This window comes from Sebastes umbrosus, chromosome 10, assembly GCF_015220745.1.
Source record: "Sebastes umbrosus isolate fSebUmb1 chromosome 10, fSebUmb1.pri, whole genome shotgun sequence".
Lineage (NCBI taxonomy): Eukaryota > Metazoa > Chordata > Actinopteri > Perciformes > Sebastidae > Sebastes > Sebastes umbrosus.
Window position 1 is genome coordinate 10940485 of NC_051278.1, and position 19235 is coordinate 10959719.

At 39.9% G+C, this 19235-nt stretch overlaps 1 protein-coding gene across 5 annotated transcripts in view; it reads right to left on the bottom strand.

The window, feature by feature from the left end:
• Window positions 1-2874: 2874 nt before the first annotated feature.
• The window catches only part of LOC119496074 (cilia- and flagella-associated protein 46), a 68013-nt gene continuing 51652 nt past the window's right edge, over window positions 2875-19235 (bottom strand). For all 5 annotated transcript variants that reach the window (XM_037783133.1, XM_037783132.1, XM_037783131.1 and 2 more), the window contains 13 exons: window positions 18164-18342; window positions 17795-17901; window positions 17368-17438; window positions 16224-16406; window positions 11947-12026; window positions 11539-11599; window positions 11380-11412; window positions 10002-10104; window positions 9752-9870; window positions 4277-4358; window positions 4050-4186; window positions 3860-3943; window positions 2875-3328 (listed from right to left, as the gene is read on the bottom strand). In XM_037783133.1, coding sequence (XP_037639061.1) covers window positions 3216-3328; window positions 3860-3943; window positions 4050-4186; window positions 4277-4358; window positions 9752-9870; window positions 10002-10104; window positions 11380-11412; window positions 11539-11599; window positions 11947-12026; window positions 16224-16406; window positions 17368-17438; window positions 17795-17901; window positions 18164-18342 — 1352 coding nt within the window. In that variant the 3' untranslated portion in view covers window positions 2875-3215. The remainder of the gene's footprint in view (window positions 3329-3859; window positions 3944-4049; window positions 4187-4276; window positions 4359-9751; window positions 9871-10001; window positions 10105-11379; window positions 11413-11538; window positions 11600-11946; window positions 12027-16223; window positions 16407-17367; window positions 17439-17794; window positions 17902-18163; window positions 18343-19235) is intronic.

The following is a 19235-nucleotide window of genomic DNA, read 5'->3' on the forward strand; positions in this document are numbered from 1 at the left end:
AAACTGCACGCACTCGTACTAGGGTTGTCCCGAATACCATTTTTTGGGCTTCAAAGCTTCGGTGAGAAATATACAAAGGTATTCAAAGCTTCGGGACAGTGCCGCTGCCGCACTACTGCACACACATGTACCAAACAACGATATCCATCTGAGAGTAACTAATAATAATTAATGTTAGGGATGCACTGATACCAGTATCGGGTATCGGGTCCGATACTGTGCTCATGTACTCGTACTCGCAAAACGGCTCCGATACAACGGCACCAACACCACTTTACAGCAGCGCGACCTCTCGTCACCATCTTTCGGGTCCTCACGCTCCACCTCCCCGACTCACCCTCTGACTCGCGCGTGCGTTAAACTCCTTGGTCCATGTTTCAAGATGGGTCGGGTGGGTTTGCCGACATCGCCACAGACCTCTGGCGCCTTTTACGTGGGCTGCGCTACGATGCGGTTGGGGCGCACTGAGGACAGTCCGCCTCCTTCGACAGTCGCACCGGGAGCAGGGAGCCCCGTCACGGTGCGGCGAGATCCGGGCAGGGAGCGCTATAAAGCTGCTGCCGCGAGCCACCTCCGCCCCGAGCCTTTCCAAGCCGACCTAGAGCCGTTTGCGGCACACCGCCTCCCCAGCCTGCCGTGTGTCGCTCACACCCTCCAGCTGGCTGTTAACGAGGGTCTTTTGGCACAGAGAAGTACTCGTATCGGTACTCGGTATCGGCGAGTGGTATCGGTGCATCCCTAATTAATGTTGAATATAAATAATGAAGAATGTTGTTCCTTATTTCATGGGCTATTTTGGAATTTATACTTTATTATTACATACTTATTTAAAAACAAAACAAAAAAGGAAGCATTCAAATACAGATTTGGAGGTCGATTACCGTGGTAATAGTCGAAGCTTCGAAGCATTCGGCTCAGCCCTAACTAGGACCATGCTTGCTTGCAACTCTCTCTCCTCTCCTCTCCTGCTGTCATTCAAACCGATTCAAACAGCCAATAAATTCTTTATGTTAAAGTTTCAAACAGAATTTGCTATTATTACCAGCACTCTAATTACTGTTTTAGAGTATCTAGAGTAGCATTACCGCCACCAACTGGACTACAGTGTGGAAGAAGAGATGAATGCAGCAAAATATATAAACAAATACACAAAAAAAATGATTTTCTCTAAATCAGTTTCTTTTAAAAACGTAATAATATCACAGTATATCTTGCGTTCTGTTTTCACCAAGAATCCTGACAATGATATTGTCCCTCTCTCCCTGTTATTGCCAGAAGGTGATTTCTCTTGATGTTGTATTTCCCACAAGTTGAAGGCTGAAGCCTACTGAGGGCAAGATTTATCCCATGATGCATTGGGTTGAGTTTGTCGACGAATCTGTATTAAAAACTGGGCATGTGTAAAGTAACAGTGCTGATCTCAGCGACCGAAATAATGGTATGTTACAAATCGCATACTTTTTCTTTATACTTTTAGTACATATGGTAGCTGCCCCTACAAAGTACATACTGTACACACTACTTTGTCATAACATTGGGCTTTGAACTTTGGCCCTCTTGATCATTTTATCCACTCACTGCACAGAGGATTGTGGTTCAGAATAGCCAGAAAAGCAGGCTGGCTTGCATACTGCAAAATGCGACCGGATGTAGAAGGACACCCTGGTATTTTTAGCCTACTGCATTTCACATTCTATGTATTATTGGGACATACTAAATAGTGTGGTAGTACGGGTATTGGTACGCACAGAATGAGTAGAATATCTAGAGTATAATAAATAATGTGTAGATTATCTTTTGCACACTTGGATAGTTATTGTAAGGTGTCAATTCAGGGCGCACTGAGCGATTCATGGATACATATGGTTGTTATTCCATTTTTAAACATTTTATTTGGCTTCTGTAATGTAATGTAGTCTTGTTTTTATTTCTTATACTTCTTATCTTATAAGTTGTTTTTATAATAAATATATTCATTCATTGTCATTCTGTTCCTTTAATTCTACTGTGGCATCTACACAAGTGGCTTTGTGTGTGACAATCATGAAATCTCTCCTTCTTACACACATTCAGGTTAAAAACCGACCTATGTTTTAGGACCAAATCTATTGAGGAATAAAGCATCAAAATGGTGATGATGACTTCCAATCTCTAATTTTAGGTTTGACTTACTTACAACGAAACAGGGCAGCATTTACAACCTCAGGTCACACAGTTCTGCTCTATTTAGAAATTTACTAAATTAACATTTAGTGAAATACAATAAGACATATAAGGATTAAGCGTGCACTGCAATGTCTGATAAGGGCATTCTCTAAATTAAAAACAAGCAAACACAATTACATTTAATTTGAGGCTCATTTTCATGAAAGGCTGAATCCAGCTTCTCTCAACTATAGAGAGTTGTCATGGTTTTCATGTTGACTCAGTGTGACGCAGTGAGTGCGCCCTCTATTGTGGGGTCAACGTTTGACATTGTTCAATGTGTTCATGTGACTAGTCAACAGAACTGTAGTAAATACTGTCAATGAAATCAGTACTACTAATGAGCTACAATTAACAAGGCTGGAGTAAACAGACATTACAAGAAATGACAGAAGTTCAGTTACAGCTGTGAGATGAAGCTGCATCACTGCACTCAAAGCAGACCTGACTATGAGCCTTTGTTTTCTAGCTCATCCATTTCTGTTGTGTTACAGCCGGGCTGCTGGTCCTGTCACACTGTTTACTAGCTCATTTCTCACATTCAATTTGGTAAAGTCTGATAGCAAACCACATCAATGAAACATTGGTTATCATGGTGACTGAGGAGGACAGAACACTCTGAACACTCAATATACTGAGTGTTAAAGGTACAACTTGTCAAGACAATGCCAGCCGTAACATTAGTATTTTAATAAGACATGTACAGTACAGTATAGGGTGAATCTCTCCCCGAGCACTGAGAGCTCTCGCCTTATTTCATGCAGTCTGGCATGTTGCATATTGTATCTCACGTCTGCTGTGTAAAGTAACAATATTAAAAACATCAAGAACATATTGTCATGAAATGGCAAAGGAAAATGTAGAAGCGAAGACTCAAGGATCATGTTTAATGAAATATCTAAACCCCTCATGTTTAGTTTTTCTGCATACAGTCGTATTTGCAAAGCCGGCTGACATGCATGCCTGTAATCATCTTGAACTGTGAAATAGAGGGGAGGATATGCAGTATATTACGTGACAATCAAGTTAGGGAGTCCATAAAGAATGCAGTTGAAGGCTGATGGTGCGAGAGTCGTTTTGTGGTGAACGTCATCTTCCTTTGAGTCGGCGAGGAGCACTTGATCTGCAGAGAGAAAGCCAGAGAGGGTTATACTGAAATACAGCCCAGTTGGATTCATGATTTGAATGATTCTGCTTGACATTTATTATTTCTCTTTGCAAAGAAACCCAAGCCTCACATACAGAGAACGAGAAATGTGTGTGTGTCTGTGATCGTTGCTATAACTATGAAAAGTAATGCACTGTAATTTATATCCCGAGAAAACTATTTGTATGTAATCCACATATGTGTGGATTATGTTTTCTTAAACCTAACTATGTAGTTTTATTGTCTAAACCTAACCAAGTTTTTTCTCGTGAAGACGGAAGTTTATTTTGAAAAGACTGGAGTGGCAATTGACACGTGCGTCACATGTTGCTGGACATTCGTAGGAAGACGCACAAAAATTGAGGAATAACTTTTCGCAAGATATCATATGAGCCGTTGTATGAGGATATGTTGCAGTGACGCACTCATTAAAAAAAAAGAAAAGACACATGGACTTGATTGTATTGACAGTAAATATGAGGCTAAATGAGGATGTGAGTACAGTACCATGTGATGGTGGTATCTCTGAGCTGTGCCCTCTCCTCAGGGTGTGGATGGTCTGGCCAGAAGTCTGTCTGACCCTCAGTAGATCTGCAACACACGGTTACACACAGATTCTATTAGCTAATAATTCCCACAGGCATGAAAGTAAATGTTTAAAGAGGTTAAATTACAATGTGTTAGGTTGATAACCTACTGTCTACTACTTTGACCAGAGTGCGTGCGTTCTGTTGAAGGCTGCTGTGCCACTGGTTGAGGACAATACAGCCGACACCACCCAAACTCAACAGCAGAGCCGTCTCCAGGGGTTTCTCCAGGTCTAACTGTCCTGCACTGGAGACAAATAGTGGGATTATGAGAGACAGCTTCTAGAAACTACAACCAAACAAAAAGCTGATTCATTCGATAAAGCTATTTTGTTACCTCTTGTGCATGTCAAGGTTTGACTGGCGGAGAACACTGGCGCCGTTCTGAACCAGGTCAAAGAGAAGAGCCATGCGACACTCTGAGGAGAGCAAACAGCATTATCATTATCTGGCAACGGTTAACGGCACTAATTTCTTTAACACATTAACGCAACTTGCAATTTTTAGGTTGTAGTGGGCTCAGTTTTAAAGCTAGAAGATACTGCTACCATATACAACTAGAAAACCTAAAGAATCCATTGGTACCAACCATGTCATACTTGCTTGTCGCGAAGGAGGTTAAATAACGCTCCAAACTTACACTAAATTTTGGCGAGGAAAAACTGGCATGGCCATTTTCAAAGGGGTCCCTTGACTTCTGACCTCAAGATATGTGAATGAAAATGGGCTCTATGGGTACCCACGAGTCTCCCCTTTACTGACATGCCTACTTTACGATAATCACATGCAGTTTGGGGCAAGTCATAGTCAAGTCAGCACACTGACACACTGACAGCTGTTGTTGCCTGTTGGCCTTCAGTTTGCCAAGTTATGATTTGAGCATATTTTCTATGTTAAATGCAGTACCTGTGAGGGTTTCTGGACATTATTAGTCATTGTTTTGTGTTGTTAATTGATTTTCAATAATAGATATATACATACATTTGCATAAAGCAAGCACATTTGTCCACTCCCATGTTGATAAGAGTATTAAAAACTTCACAAATCTCCCTTTAAGGTACATTTTGAACAGATAAAAATGTATGATTAATCATGATTAGCTATGGACAATCATGGATTGACAGCCCTAATATAGATCTTTTCAAACTTGACAATATAAACATTGTAAATGGGCCCCTTTGTATTTCCTGTTGCAATGTTATGGCAATATAGGTCTATAGATACACATAGAGTACTAGGTGCCTCAGTGGCCTGTCATGTCTGGCTGCTGGCTCTCTCTTTCTTAATGCAGAAATGCACACTGCTGGCACCTGTTCCTCTTTGAATTTTTCATGTACGTTTCCAAATGAGGCATAAAGAACAGCCTTGAGGATGTTTATCACTCTCTGCCTTAAGCAACAAGAGCTTTCCTCAGCTCCACCTGAACGCAACGTTAAGTGATACAGTAGGAGGTAAAGGCCAGTGTCTATACGAGTAGAATGAAGTCTGAAAAGAGTTAAGTATAGTTAAGTACATGGTACAAGTACAGAGCTTTTAATAACAATAGTGACGATGATTCTATTATTATTTCAAAATCATTTCCCAGGAGGTCTATTTCTAAGATTCATAAGAGTTGTATGCTGAAAAAAAATGTTTTTTAAATGTTTGTTCAAATGACAAGGGGCTAACTTTACACATATTTACAGTATTAGATATCATTTAGGTAAAAATATGGACAAAACACACAATTATTATGTTTCAGCCAATCAAGAAGAAAACTGTCATCAAGCAAACACACGGGGGCACAAATACAGATGCTGCACAAGTTTATGTTTAAGTAAATAGTTTCGGCGTATAATTTTCTCAAGTCTTCTGTTGTCTTTCCTCTCTGTGTTGTAAAGAGCTATGGATCAATTGCGTAAATAAAGTTGTGTATATGTATATGAGGGTATGAAGTTAAATGATTGAACTTATCATGAATAACAGTGGGAGCATTTAGTATTGTCTGCTACTTCTGCTTCTGTACATTTTCCATCATTTCCTGTAATCACTTTGAGGCGTAAGAAAGAGGCGCTACACTTTCTCTGCAGAAACACATGTATACGGTATGTAACTGTATTTATGAAGGAAAACATGCTTCATTCATCAGAAGCTCAGTGTACTTTAAACAAGGAGAAGAGACAAACAGATGAAAAAACACATATAGAATATTATGGCAATCAGTCAGGCCACAGAGCCAAAGAGGCTTTTAGCACCACTCTCCAGCACAGACACACTGTTTCTTCAACACAGTCCATCTATTTATTAGTACACAAATCAGGCTATTACTGTACGAGCACTTGGTCTAGACCTATAGATGTGATAGGACTGATGCGGGTGTCAGACACCAGGTGTGTGTCAGCGAGGTCGTCTTAAAGGATATCCAGTGCCTTGCAGCTATTCTGGCTGACTTCCTATACAATGACAATCATGTCTGTGTCTGTAGCAAGACACACTCAGCTGCCCGGGGCCAGAAAAGAAGAACAGAAGTCCACATGTGAGTCTCAGTCGTCATGTTAAGAAGTAATATCATTACTCAAAACAAGATAAAGATGATAAACAGATAAGATACGAGTGCAGATGGTGCCGCGTGTTCTGCATGACACCTTTTCTTTTTCTGAGAAACCCAAATCTGCCATCAGCTCATCATATCCTGATGGCCAATTAAGTAAGAGTGCTCCGGTTTGTTGTGAAGTAACAGCTGGAATTCAGACCATGGTGTCAGTCACACTATAGTTAGCAGCAGTAGCGCCAGGCTAGCGGGAGGCACATATGTCTGGCCTGGGGCCATGTGGAAGGCCAACCTGACTCTCTGTCAATCACAACAAGTCCACCCAAAGTCCAGCCGTTCTTTGAGAGGAAAGAAGCCGTGAAGATGAAGCCATGTTGGGTTAGGGTTAGGTACTGAGGGAGGGAAAAGGCGTCCTTTAAAAATGAAGAAGAGGGAGACGGGTTTGGAGTCTTCTTGTTCCTCCGTCTGTAAATAAATTACAACGGCCAGGGGTTCTTCAGAGACTACTCTGAGAAAAAAAGAAAATCAAAAGGTTTGAGATTTATTTTTCTCGAGTCATTAATCAACTTTAGGTTGAAATGATTCAGCAAATATCTATCTTAAAATACTTAATACAGATGTGTTATCTTCGTCAAATGTTCAGAATAAAAGGAATGTAAAGATTTTAAGATGGCTTCTCTTTACATCTGGAATAAATGAGAATCCTAGAGTTTTTTTGGTAGGATTGAATGACTGAAATGAATACAGTATTCCTGAGCAATCCTCATGATCTAAATGATTTTTTACAGGCACCGGGAGTAGTATGTTCTAGCAGGGATCTGATAGTAAAACCTCATTGATTTCTCACTGCAGAACAGGCATATTTCTAAATATATACCCACACAGGGAATGAAAGATTGATGGGCTCGAAGAAGATTAAGCCTCCTGCTCCTCCATTACTGCTTACATAATCCACAAACAGCTCTGCTCCAAATGTCATTCAGTCATTACACTATTTTGCCACCTCTTTTTCTTCCTAATTTACCATTTGAAATGCTTTAGGAAACTGTGTGATTTCGTAAAATCAGGTGCTTTACTAGGACACCAGATGCTTAAGACATTTGATGTCATAGAACTGGAACTCTCATCATTTTGTGTTTTATATGATATACTGACATTTATCTTGATCGTTTTTCTTTGTTTGAGAGGGCCTATATGCAGTGATAGTGGCAATAAGGTCAAAGAAGTAAGCCTGATCAACACCAAGTGAAATCTTAGTTTTATCACTTTTTAAAAAACACTGTCACATCTTAAAGTCTAACCCTGAACTTTCTTCTATCAACCTCCTTTTGTAAATAAAAGAGGGGAAAACAGAAGGGATAACTTGGGTACGTGCCAATGTTGACTACAAGAAGAAATCCAAGTCAAGGACTACAGACATGCTTGAACCCTCTTCTCCAGGGCAACTACCGCTACGGCAGTTGCACACAGTGCAACAACACAATGAAGACTAATTATTTCATCCATCCCAACACAGGCAAAACATTCTCCATCAACAGCGTCATCACTTGTGCATCCATACACGTCATCTATATTATAGATGACGTGTATGGTGTACGTGCATGTACAAGGCCACAGGGACAGCGTATCATATACGCTGTCCCTGTGGCCTTGTATATGTTGGAAAAACCGAAACAAAGGATCAGTGAGCACAAAAGCACAATACGCAGGAATGATCAGGATTATCCCGTAGCTGTGCATTTCGATGATGCTCACCATGACCTCTCTTCATTATATTTCTGTGGTATTGAACAGGTCAATTGACCCTACCACCCTGTGACCATGACAAACTACTCAAAAGCGTGAGGCTTACTGGATTCATACTCTTCACACATTGGCTCCTGAGGGACTGAATGATTTAATGATTACTCCTCAGCCTTTTCCTGTAGTCCTTTATATTTTTCTTTATATTTTCTCTAGATTGTTTTCTGTATCTGAGGGGTGCTTTGTCCAGCTCATATCGTCCTGGATACATACGAATATGAACACATATTATCAGGTTAATTAACCGATGTCACCTGTTGATTGTGTCCATTTATATATGTATGCACTGATGCTGCATCTTTGAGGCCCTGCTGTCTATTGTATTTATATGTATTTAGTATTGTGAAGATTTCTAAGCACATTTATTACTTACTTTATAACTTTTTTTCTATATGTTAAGCTATTTATAGGGACCTATACTTAATTTTCTGTATGCAGTCTTGATAGGATGGAAGCAAATTTGATTATTGTTATTTAACATATCTATACATTGATGAAGTGTTTGCCTACTGGCATTTTGTGAGGCCTGGCTGTATTTATTATAGAGGTTTCTATCTATTTATTGATGCCGTTTCTTTTCATTTGCGATGTACATGTATGCCTACAGATAATCTACAAATGTATGAATGCATTTTAGCCTTTGGGGCTTTAAGCATTCATTTAATGTAAGTGTTTATATTATTGATTGTTAGAGTGTGTTCTAGCTCCATATAGTGTATGATATTGATGATTGACATAGAGTAGATTGACATTTGGATTGCCGTCCGATTGCATGTGTGGTATGAAATGTGTGATTGGTTGTATGCTTGCAGCCATTCCCTATTTAAGATGGCTTCTCATTGTTAAAAATCATTTGCCTGATGTAGCAATGCAACGTCGCAAATAAATGTGTCACTGCAAGTCAGACAGTGGACGGGATTTAGCTTTTCTTTTTTTTTACTGACAACACAAATTGACATTTTACTTTATTTTACAGATGCTTATGATAATATGCTGATTCTGGGCCAAAATCACAAGTATTTCCTTACTGCTAAATCCGATAGAAAATTATAATTTGAGTAGGTCATCCACTGCCGGCATAATACACGACAAGCGGCAGCTTCTGTGGTGTGATGAAGTTGATAAAACCTTGCAAAGTAAAGCGATGTGGTTCCTTGACAAAAAAAAAATGCACAATTTTTCCGAGTTTTTTTTTACTCATACATTTGTGACTTTAATCTCAGAGAATTTCTGAGTTTTTTCTTGTAAATTTGTGAGTTTTCTCTCATAAATTTACCACTTTAATCTCAGAGAATATTTGTTTTTTTCTCTGAATATTACTGAATAATATTAGTTTGCTTTTTTTATACATACAATGGCCCTAATACGCCGTCGTACATATGATATGTTCAGCGTACTGCTAATGTTTTATGCTGACAACTAACATTTCAAAAACAACATACATTCATTATTATAAAATGCTGTATGGTTGTACAGTACCAGACAGATTGAGGGCTGCCAGTTTGGCAGGTGGAATGTTTGCCATGAAGCGCTCCATCCCCAGGTAGATGAAGGCACTGCATCTGCATCTGCACAGCAGCTGCTCCACCTCGGAAAGACTGGATACATATTGGAGTTAAGGGTTAGCGGTGTAGAAATGATCAGGTGTGTTGCAATGTAAAAAACACAGATGGTTCTCATTATGCTCAGTGCAAAGACCACACAATGACATGCTGCATTGCATTCTAACCTGGGCGTTTCTTTGCTGCCCATGAAGCCCTCCCACATATGGGTGAAATGCTGGCTGTGGGTTTCCAAAACCTCCTTCATCCTCGTGCTCAGACTGGTCCCATCTGTGCCAGATAAACAACAACATACAAATATTATGAAACGTTCTACTTGCTAAAGTGGTGACACTAACTGGGAGCTGAAATGTGACTCAAACAAGGCCACCAAAGTACAATAAAAATAAGTAGAATACTACATTGTAAAATAGAGACGGATGCTTTGAGAGGCCCCGAGCTGAGAAGAGGACACACAGTGCGAGCTGTGGCAATGCCCGGCTGCGATACAGTATGAAGAGAACATTAATCACCCCAGAACTTGGCTTCTCCCAGCATTCCTATACTTACATACTCCAAAACACACCATCCATAAAAGAAAGGCAGCTAGAGCTATACAGTACTGCAATCGATCATTAACAACAAGCATTTTTTGTGCCATAGTACAGTACACTTCCACTCCTAGTGATATAACAATATACATCAATATACTAGTCTATTAATCCTGTAAATATGTAATGTAAGGTATGTAATGTAATTAGGGTTGTTAATCGATTAAAATATTTAATTACGATCAATCGAAATTAATCAAAAATTAATCGCACATTTTCTATCTGTTCCAATGTACCTTAAAGTGAGATTTGTCAAGTATTTAATACTCTTATCAACATGGGAGTGGGCAAATATGCTGCTTTATGCAAAAGTATGTATATATTTATTACTTGAAATCAATTAACAACACAAAACAATGACAAATATTGTCCAGAAACCCTCACAGGTACTGCATTTAGCATAAAAAATATGCTCAAATCATAACATGGCAAACTGCAGCCCAACAGGCAACAACAGCTGTCAGTGTGTCAGTGTGCTGACTTGACTATATCTTGCCCCAAACTGCATGTGACTATCATAAAGTGGGCATGTCTGTAAAGGGGAGACTCGTGGGTACCCATAGAACCCATTTTCATTCACAAATCTTGAGATCAGAGGTCAAGGGACACCTTTGAAAATAGCCATGGCCGTTTTTCCTCACCAAAATTTAGCATAAGTTTGGAGCATTAATTAACCTCCTTCACGACAAGCTATGTGTACATGTTGGTACCAATGAATTCTTTAGGTTTTCTAGTTTCAAATGATACCAGCATCTTCACTCTAGCCTTAAAAGTGAGCCCGCTACAACCCTCCGAAATATCGAACAGTGGCTGGGTCCGACGGCAGCCCGTCCGATTTTTAAGAGGTTAATTAAAAAACTACTAGTTGTGTTAATGCGTTAATATTGCGTTAACTTTGACAGCCCTTAATGTAATATCTCCAAAGAAATTGATTGAATCCTCTACATTTACTTACCAAAGTTGCCTTCATTGTGAGGGTCAACAATATCTGTGAGGGTATGTTAAGAATAATAATCTATAAAAAAGATTTCTATAACTATATGTCACGAACACAAGTAAAACAGACAGTTTAACAAACAGAAATAGGTGTCATTTTCAACAACAAAAAAGATACACTTCATGTTACGTATGTCCACTGGGAGGGTGTTAGAAGGCAACACTTGATTCACAGGCATCTGGGAAAACAAATTTAAGTTATTAAAGCTTAAAACATAGATAGTGAAAAACATAAAATGTATACAGTATATACATGCGTATATTGTCTCTATGACATGTACATCTGCAAATACCAGTTGAAGTAAAAAGGACGGGGTTGGTGGAAAAAATAGAAGTGGTGCATGATAGAGGAGAAATGCTCAGAAGCTAGAAATAGGATCTTTATGAAAACACATTATGTAATTGATTGAAAACCCACACTTAAAAGGGAGGCGAGAGGAACTTAAATAATTGCCAGTGCTGACAGCAGGTAAAAGTAATATTGCTGTCTGTATCTGGCAGGCCCAGATTAATTTACTGAACTTACCACTTTGATGGCTTGGCTTTGATCTGCCTTCCCCTTAGTTCCCTTGCCACCTTTGGTCTCCTTTTTGTTGTCACTTTCAACTGCCACAGACAGGAAGCAGAATTAATACATACACTTGTCTGCGGGGTAGATTACACAGCATTTGGACTGGGAATAGAAAAAAATAAAAGTTTCTCAGTATCTGCAAAGTCAATGACATTTATCGGTGTCTGAAGGACAGTTCTAAAAGTTTCCTCATGGCTCTTATCAAACAAACAAATAAAAAAAATGGGTTTAGTCAACACTAATCGCTGACACACTGAAGAAGTCATCTTCAAGTTCACCATTGGGATTTTTTTATTGTTATTTTAAACCATGCCAGCAGTGGGGCTGTAGGAGAGAAGTCCATCTGTTGGTTCATCAGTCCAACACTTTGGTCAAACATGAAATCTCACCGCAACTTGTCAATGCCCATCTTCCCTGGCAGGATATTAAAAATCATAATGAATGGTGATCACTTGAGTTTTTATTGATCCAGCAGCAGATCCAAACTTCTACTCGTCCCACATTTTATTTCATGAAAAGTTACTTCAAAAACGAATGACTGAATTCCTACAAAATATGCTGTTGAAATTCATTGCGATGGCCCTTAGGGAGTCTAAACAAGTTGGGTTTACCTTGAAAATATAATCATATCTGACTGAAGTAAGCCCCTTTAGCCTAGTATTAAGTGATAGAAAAGAGTCAATCATAGAATCCGGAGGGCTGTTAGGAAATTGGAGGAATTGATTGAGCACAAAGTGAGTATTTTAGAAGGTTAAATTCTTGCTTAAAGGAAAAATACCGTTAACATAAAGGCCATTAATAGTCAGTAGACCTTTGTTTTGGCCAGGTCTGGAAAACTGGATCCAAGCAGGATGGTAGGAATATGTGGTTGCGAAAGACTGGAGCTAGACCTGAACCTAAACGGAAGTGTTGGTTAAAATTGGGTTCCGAGCAGCTTGTTTAATTGAGAGAGGTAACTGGGAACAAACCACCGACCAAAGAGAGAGACACTTTCCATCTGGGTCCACTGGGGTTGTTCAACCAGTGTCTTATTAGTGTTCCAAAAAAGATGTTTGTTGATGTTACAGGCCCAAAAGTATTGGCGGAAATTTGGGAATGCCAGGCCTCCTTTAGACTTGGGAAGTTGAAGGACTGTTCTCTTGATACATGCTCATTTACACCATAGGAATGAGTTTATATGAGATTCCTAGGTATCTGAATCTTTCCGTGACCTTTCTAAAAGGAAAGAGAGCCTTGGGAAACCTTTCAGCGAGGGAGTTAAAAGGGAAATATTCACTGGTGTCAACCTTTAACACCAAGCTAAGGGCAAACTTTTCAGACCTTTCACTCTGCTTTCTGTCTGAACCTTTAACCAGTTTATGGTAGATTTACGGTGCGTGAAGCCCAAAGTTGTTAAGTCTGCCACATTGAACCAATGTGCTGCAGTATCGTTGGAATACATGTGACAAAGATGTACTTAGGTTTGGTTACTAAATCACTGCAAATATGTAAAACATTTTAAAAGGACCAAAAGGTCCAGAAAAATATCACTTTTTTTCTGGTATCATCGTCACCCATGTATTTGATCCAGTCATTGAAAGATGTATTAAGAAATACATGCTCTTGTAGTTTCCTGCCTGTGGCATATGCAATTGTCAAGTGACAGACACACACACACACACACACACACACACACACACACACACACACACACACACACACACACACACACACACACACACACTAGTTTAACAGTAACCTTTGAACATTCACTCAAGTTATGCAAATGATTTGACCTTTAAAAAGGTAAAGATGTCTGCAGCATCAGATTCAGTGCTCTTTCTACTCCCTTTCCTTTTCTTTTCAAAATATTAATGTGCATAATTCCCCCAGAGGATTGAAGCTTCATTGCCTAAAAAACAACTGGATTTTGTTCTTGGGATTTTGGACATCCAAAATAAAAAACCTGAGAGACCAGAAGGACACAATGTGGTGGATAATACTAATTAAAAATTAGGCTAATCCTTTTTGGTTATTATTGTTTTATTGTTTTGTTTTTTAACCTGAGAAATACTTTGTAAGCAATTTGTTTTAAACTGATTTTCAATCAGATTCTGTCCTCTCACATCAAAACGTTCTTTGTTGTGTTTCCTGCTCCAACAAAGCACTGTTCACCATTGTTCTGAACAATGTGGCTATTCTGATTAGTTTGAGACTATAATAATTTCAACTAAACAACAGTGGATAGCTGTTGGACTAAACAGATCCTTTACTTCCCTATAAGCAAGTAGTGTCAATTTTGGTTAAGGTTCTTTCTTTGAGTTACATGTCATCTGAGTATGTTTTATGGAAAGTTAGCAATTTTTTTTAAAGGGTTAAAGATGCTCAATATGGAATTCAGAGCTTATTTATCTATTGCCTCAACAAAGCTCTCAACATGGAGACGGCTGAGCCGGCGGCAAGTACCTAACAGTGCAAACAAAAGCTAAAGTGCTAACAGTGTGAATCTAGGGGGGAACTTGAGGGTGGGTGCTACGCTTCCGCGAAGATGCTGTTGGTCGGGATGGTGTTATCAGCGGTAACTGCTGTATGAGCGCAGTGCAGAGTGGCTGCCATTAATAATACCCACAGCAGCTGGACTCTCGCGATATCACAAGATCTTGTGATCATGTGATGCAATAGCATCAGTTATATCAGAACTGGAGAGTATTTCTTCATTGAAAGAAGAGCAAAGAACGGCACTGAAGGCTTTTTCTCAGTAGAAAAGATGTTTTCGCTCTTCTCCCGACTGGCTTCGGCAAGAGTTTGATTGACAGATGATTCATCCAATCACCTGCCAAGTATTTTTTGAGAGTGCTTGCCCTTTTCCAAACAGTTTCCAATGACGGCGTTTCAGATGGTTCTGTGTAACAAATAATCTGACTCGCATGCACTAAAAAGCATGCACGTCAGGCCCGGCTATGTAAACAAAGCACAGAAAAGCTTGGATCACAACACACACAGAGGGAGAGCGACTTCATTCTCTGCTCAGGTAGACATCAATCCTCTATATCTTTACATTGCAAATAGTTGTTTGCTGCTATATTAATGCTCTGAATTTCAAATTCAACACTTTTAAGGAGGCAAAACATTAAACGTGGCCTGCAAACCATAAAGTAATTTCTATCATATTGTTTGCTTTTTAATCAAACTTAAACTCTTTTCCATCACGGTCTGCTTATATTGCCGACATGCAGTATATATTACCCCTGAACAATCAAACCTACAGTCCTTACTCTAAATTGCTCTGGCAGGCACAGCGAAATGGCCACATTTAATGGACATCCACTTCAGCAAAGCAGGCCGTGGTGTTCACGGATGTCCGCATGAACTTCTGCATGCCAGCAGGATGTGTAATGACCTTTCTCTCCTGGACAAATTCCAATTCTATGGCTGGCTGCTTGCAGTCTCAATCCAGGCATCAAGATGCTTTCGCAAGTGTAAGCAATATTAGATGGGGAATTATGTGAGGCAAACATCCACTTATACTGTACAAAAATCGCATTAATTATTAACAGTTTAATAGATAAGACAGTTGTAGAAACCTATTGTTTCTTACCACATTTAATCTATTTTTTCTATTTAGTTCTGACCTATTCATAGGTCTTCTTTCATAATAAATTATATCTTCTTGTTTCTTTCCCGCTCTTTGTTGTGGTCCACGTTTCCTACTACTTTAGCAGAAACCTGAACTTGAAGAACTTGTGAGATTAATATTTATTGCTACTTAATATTAGATACCAACAAAATAAAAATGAGCAAGTTAGTGACAGAACACTAATAAACTACATGTCTTACATTATCTATACCACTGTTGGCACAACAGACACATTCACTGAATTATGTAGAAGTATAAATTTTAGTCTGCAACAAAGACAACAAGCAGTTTCTTAGAAATTGACAAAGGAAATTAGGGGAAATGAGTGGTCGTAGGTCTGGATTAATCATGTTTTGGACAATTAAAAAGTATTAAGGTGCCTGTTTAATTATGGCAGTAATAACAGGCTGAATGAATGTTGAGCAGGAATTCTCCTAATGGTTTTAGACCTGTCTGAAATGACGTGGCTGCCAGCCAGTCAAGACAGACTTAGACTCTACAAGACTAACTGCTTTATGTTGTTATTAAAGTTGCAGGTTCATTTGAATGGTCAGGAATCCCTAGGCAGTGCTCGCAAACATGTCTTAAAAGGTGTGTGCATGCTTGTCTCTGGTACCTTTTTGTGGTACCTCTGGTTCCTCTCTGTTCAGGCGACTGTGGAGAAGCTGGAGGGAGAAGTCTCGAGACACAGAACCCACGCCTTCGTCCTGCAGGATGGATAAGGCTTCCAACGGCAACTCCAGCAACTTCCTGTCTGCCAGCAATACCACATACTCCCCTGGTTCTGCTGGCAATTCATCTGTATATACACAAGTACAAACATTTATTTCAGATTTTTTTTTTTTTTACCTTTTTCTTAATTTTAAAGATGTTGCTGTACAACACCCTTTAACCTTTACTGCTCCACTTCTGAAGTCCATCATTTCTAACTGGTAGAGTGTGATTGTTCCAACAATTTGGCGAGTTCATTCTTTTAAAGGTACAGTGTGTAGGATTTGGCAACATCTAGTGGTGTGGTTGCAGATTGCAACCAACAGAGTACCCCCTCCGCTCACTCCTCCCTTTCCAAGACTGAGGTAACGTGAGCCGCCAAGCGCAAAACTGTGGTAACGCCATTCGCCTCGCTCAGAGACCATCCTTACCATAATAACACTACTTCAGGAGCAACGGAAGTCAGACGGCGGCTGGCGGTACCACGGTTTTGCACTCTGTGGCTCATGATACCACAGTTTCACCAGCATGTCGGAGAACTACGGTTACCTTCAGGTAACGTTAAAATATGAAAGTCTCTCTCTAGAGCCAGTGTTTGGTTTGTCCGTTCTGGGCTATTGTAGAAACATGGCGGACTCCGTGAAGAAGACCCGCTCCCTTTGTAGATGGATTTTAAGCAAACGAAAACACAACAATTCTTAGTTTCAGGTGATTATACACTAATGAAAACATAGTTATGAATATTACATTACATTTCTGCTAATAGATCCCCCAAAATGTTACACACTGTTCCTTGTAAAAGTACTGAGTTATCAAGTTGTGTGTGTAAATCAACACATATCACATTAAATCACATGTACAGCGACAACATTGGCCTGAGCGGGAGGTACAGCCTGCTTGAATAGAAACCTGCTGATGGGGTGCCAATAAACAGATAGGGATCAAAACAGATGTTGGATGTTCAGATTATACACTGTTAATATAAACCACAAAGCCCTTAGGGTGTCACAGACACAAGCAAGCTCCCATCCAACAAATTCTTCCTTTACCTGAGCTCCCTTTCTCTTCTTTATCTTTGGTTTTGGTCATCTCAGGGACTGGTAGTGATGCAGCCTGGGGCCTGAGGGAGGTAAGGACCGGTGAGGATCAGTGGGGCTACACTACCTCATGTCTGACAAGGACATAAGATAGAACCAGACAGTGGAAGATGTGACAAAGTGTATGAAATAGAGATGTATAGCACTCGCTTTGTGAACGCAGACAGAGGAAAAAATACCGACCGACCAAGCTTAACAGACAATCCAGTCTCACTTGAAAATACTTTTTCCACAGTGGACATTTGCACCTGCAACAGCGGTAAAATCTTCACTTCAAAGAAGCAAAGTTTCCTTCCTCAGGCTAAGAAAACTAAAGGAAATGTGTCCAGCTTTTGTAGTGGACAAATTGGGGAATCTGAACACATATATAATACTTTACCTTAAGCACGAGAAGTCAAACTGTTTGAAAAGTGGATTCAAATAGTCTTCCATATCTTGTACAATTTCTCTGAAGTGAGGTCTTAACATTTCTTCTGCAGCAGTTTTCTGTATAGGAGAACAAGAAAAAAGATAATTTTCAGTAGCTGTAATGCAGTATTTATTGTTTCAGGCCACTGATTACTGTCATACACACATCTATTGCAGCAAAACAAAGCTCGAATGTAGAAGTCAGCTGTCCCAAGTCTCCCCAGTAAGTGAGAAGAGACATGAGATGATGATAATTTCAGTGGAGTGAGTTTATTTATGAGGCTTGCAGTGGATAATGTTAATAGAGTGAAAGAAGGGCAGAGGTCTCAACAAGACATACACAGGGAAAAACACAATGCTCCTCGGAGGCCTCCAGGCGGCCCTCAGCACTGTGCCAACAGGCTTGCTTGATGAGGGCATGTCTCGTCTGCTGGCCAAAGACCCGAGTCTTCTCCCTCAGTGCCAGCAGAGCCTGTGGGCAGACTGAAACCTTGGCCACCCCGGAGCATGTCAGGGCACCTGCAACAACAGTATTGACACACAATCAGACGCGCATACTCACAGACACGTTCAGGCCTTGTAATTGGTCCCCATGAGCACCTCCACCCCCTCCTCCTCCTGGACCTTTTGATTGATCCCCCTCTCTCTTCTTCTGTCTCATCTTATTTTTTTCCTCACTGGCTTCTCTTTTTCTTCTCCTCATTCTCAGACAATGAGTGTAGATACCAGCCTATTATTTTTTTCCCACAATTCCTACAACTTCTTATGTCAGACTAGTCCTACGAAAGGTCATGCGAGCAGGTACTACAGTATGCTAATACCCTGTGATGACTTATGCAAGCTGGTGCTCCATGCCAGGCCAGTAAGCAAAGAGGTGAAAGGGAAATTCAGCTGATTTGTTTTATTTCCTCTCTCTCCTCATCTTCATTAAATCTGAACTTTTCATCTGCCTTGCAGATAAATGTTACATGGGAATACTAAATAATTTTGTCTCCATTTAAATGCTGACAACAATGCTACAAATAGCAGCGTATGTGCGATGAAGACCATATTACCCGGGGCTTTGGAACAAATTAGATGCAGTATAAAAACACATAAATGCAGTAGGGCTGTACCGAATAGTTCGAAGCTTCATTCATAACGTTGTCGTCTAAATCAACATTCGAACACTTTTAAAGGGGACCTGTTATGCTTTTGTGCTTTTTCCCTTTCCAATGATATATAGAGTTTTGTGCATGTCAAAGGTCTGCAAAGTTACAAAGCCCAAAGTCCAGGGCAAAGGGAGTTACTCTCCCCCACAGAAACACTGCTCCTGAACTGCCTGAAACGCCTTGATTGAAGTCCCGCCTTTTCTTCCGTAACATGGTGATGTCACCATGTAACACATTTGCATAATAACTAGTTTGGCATGC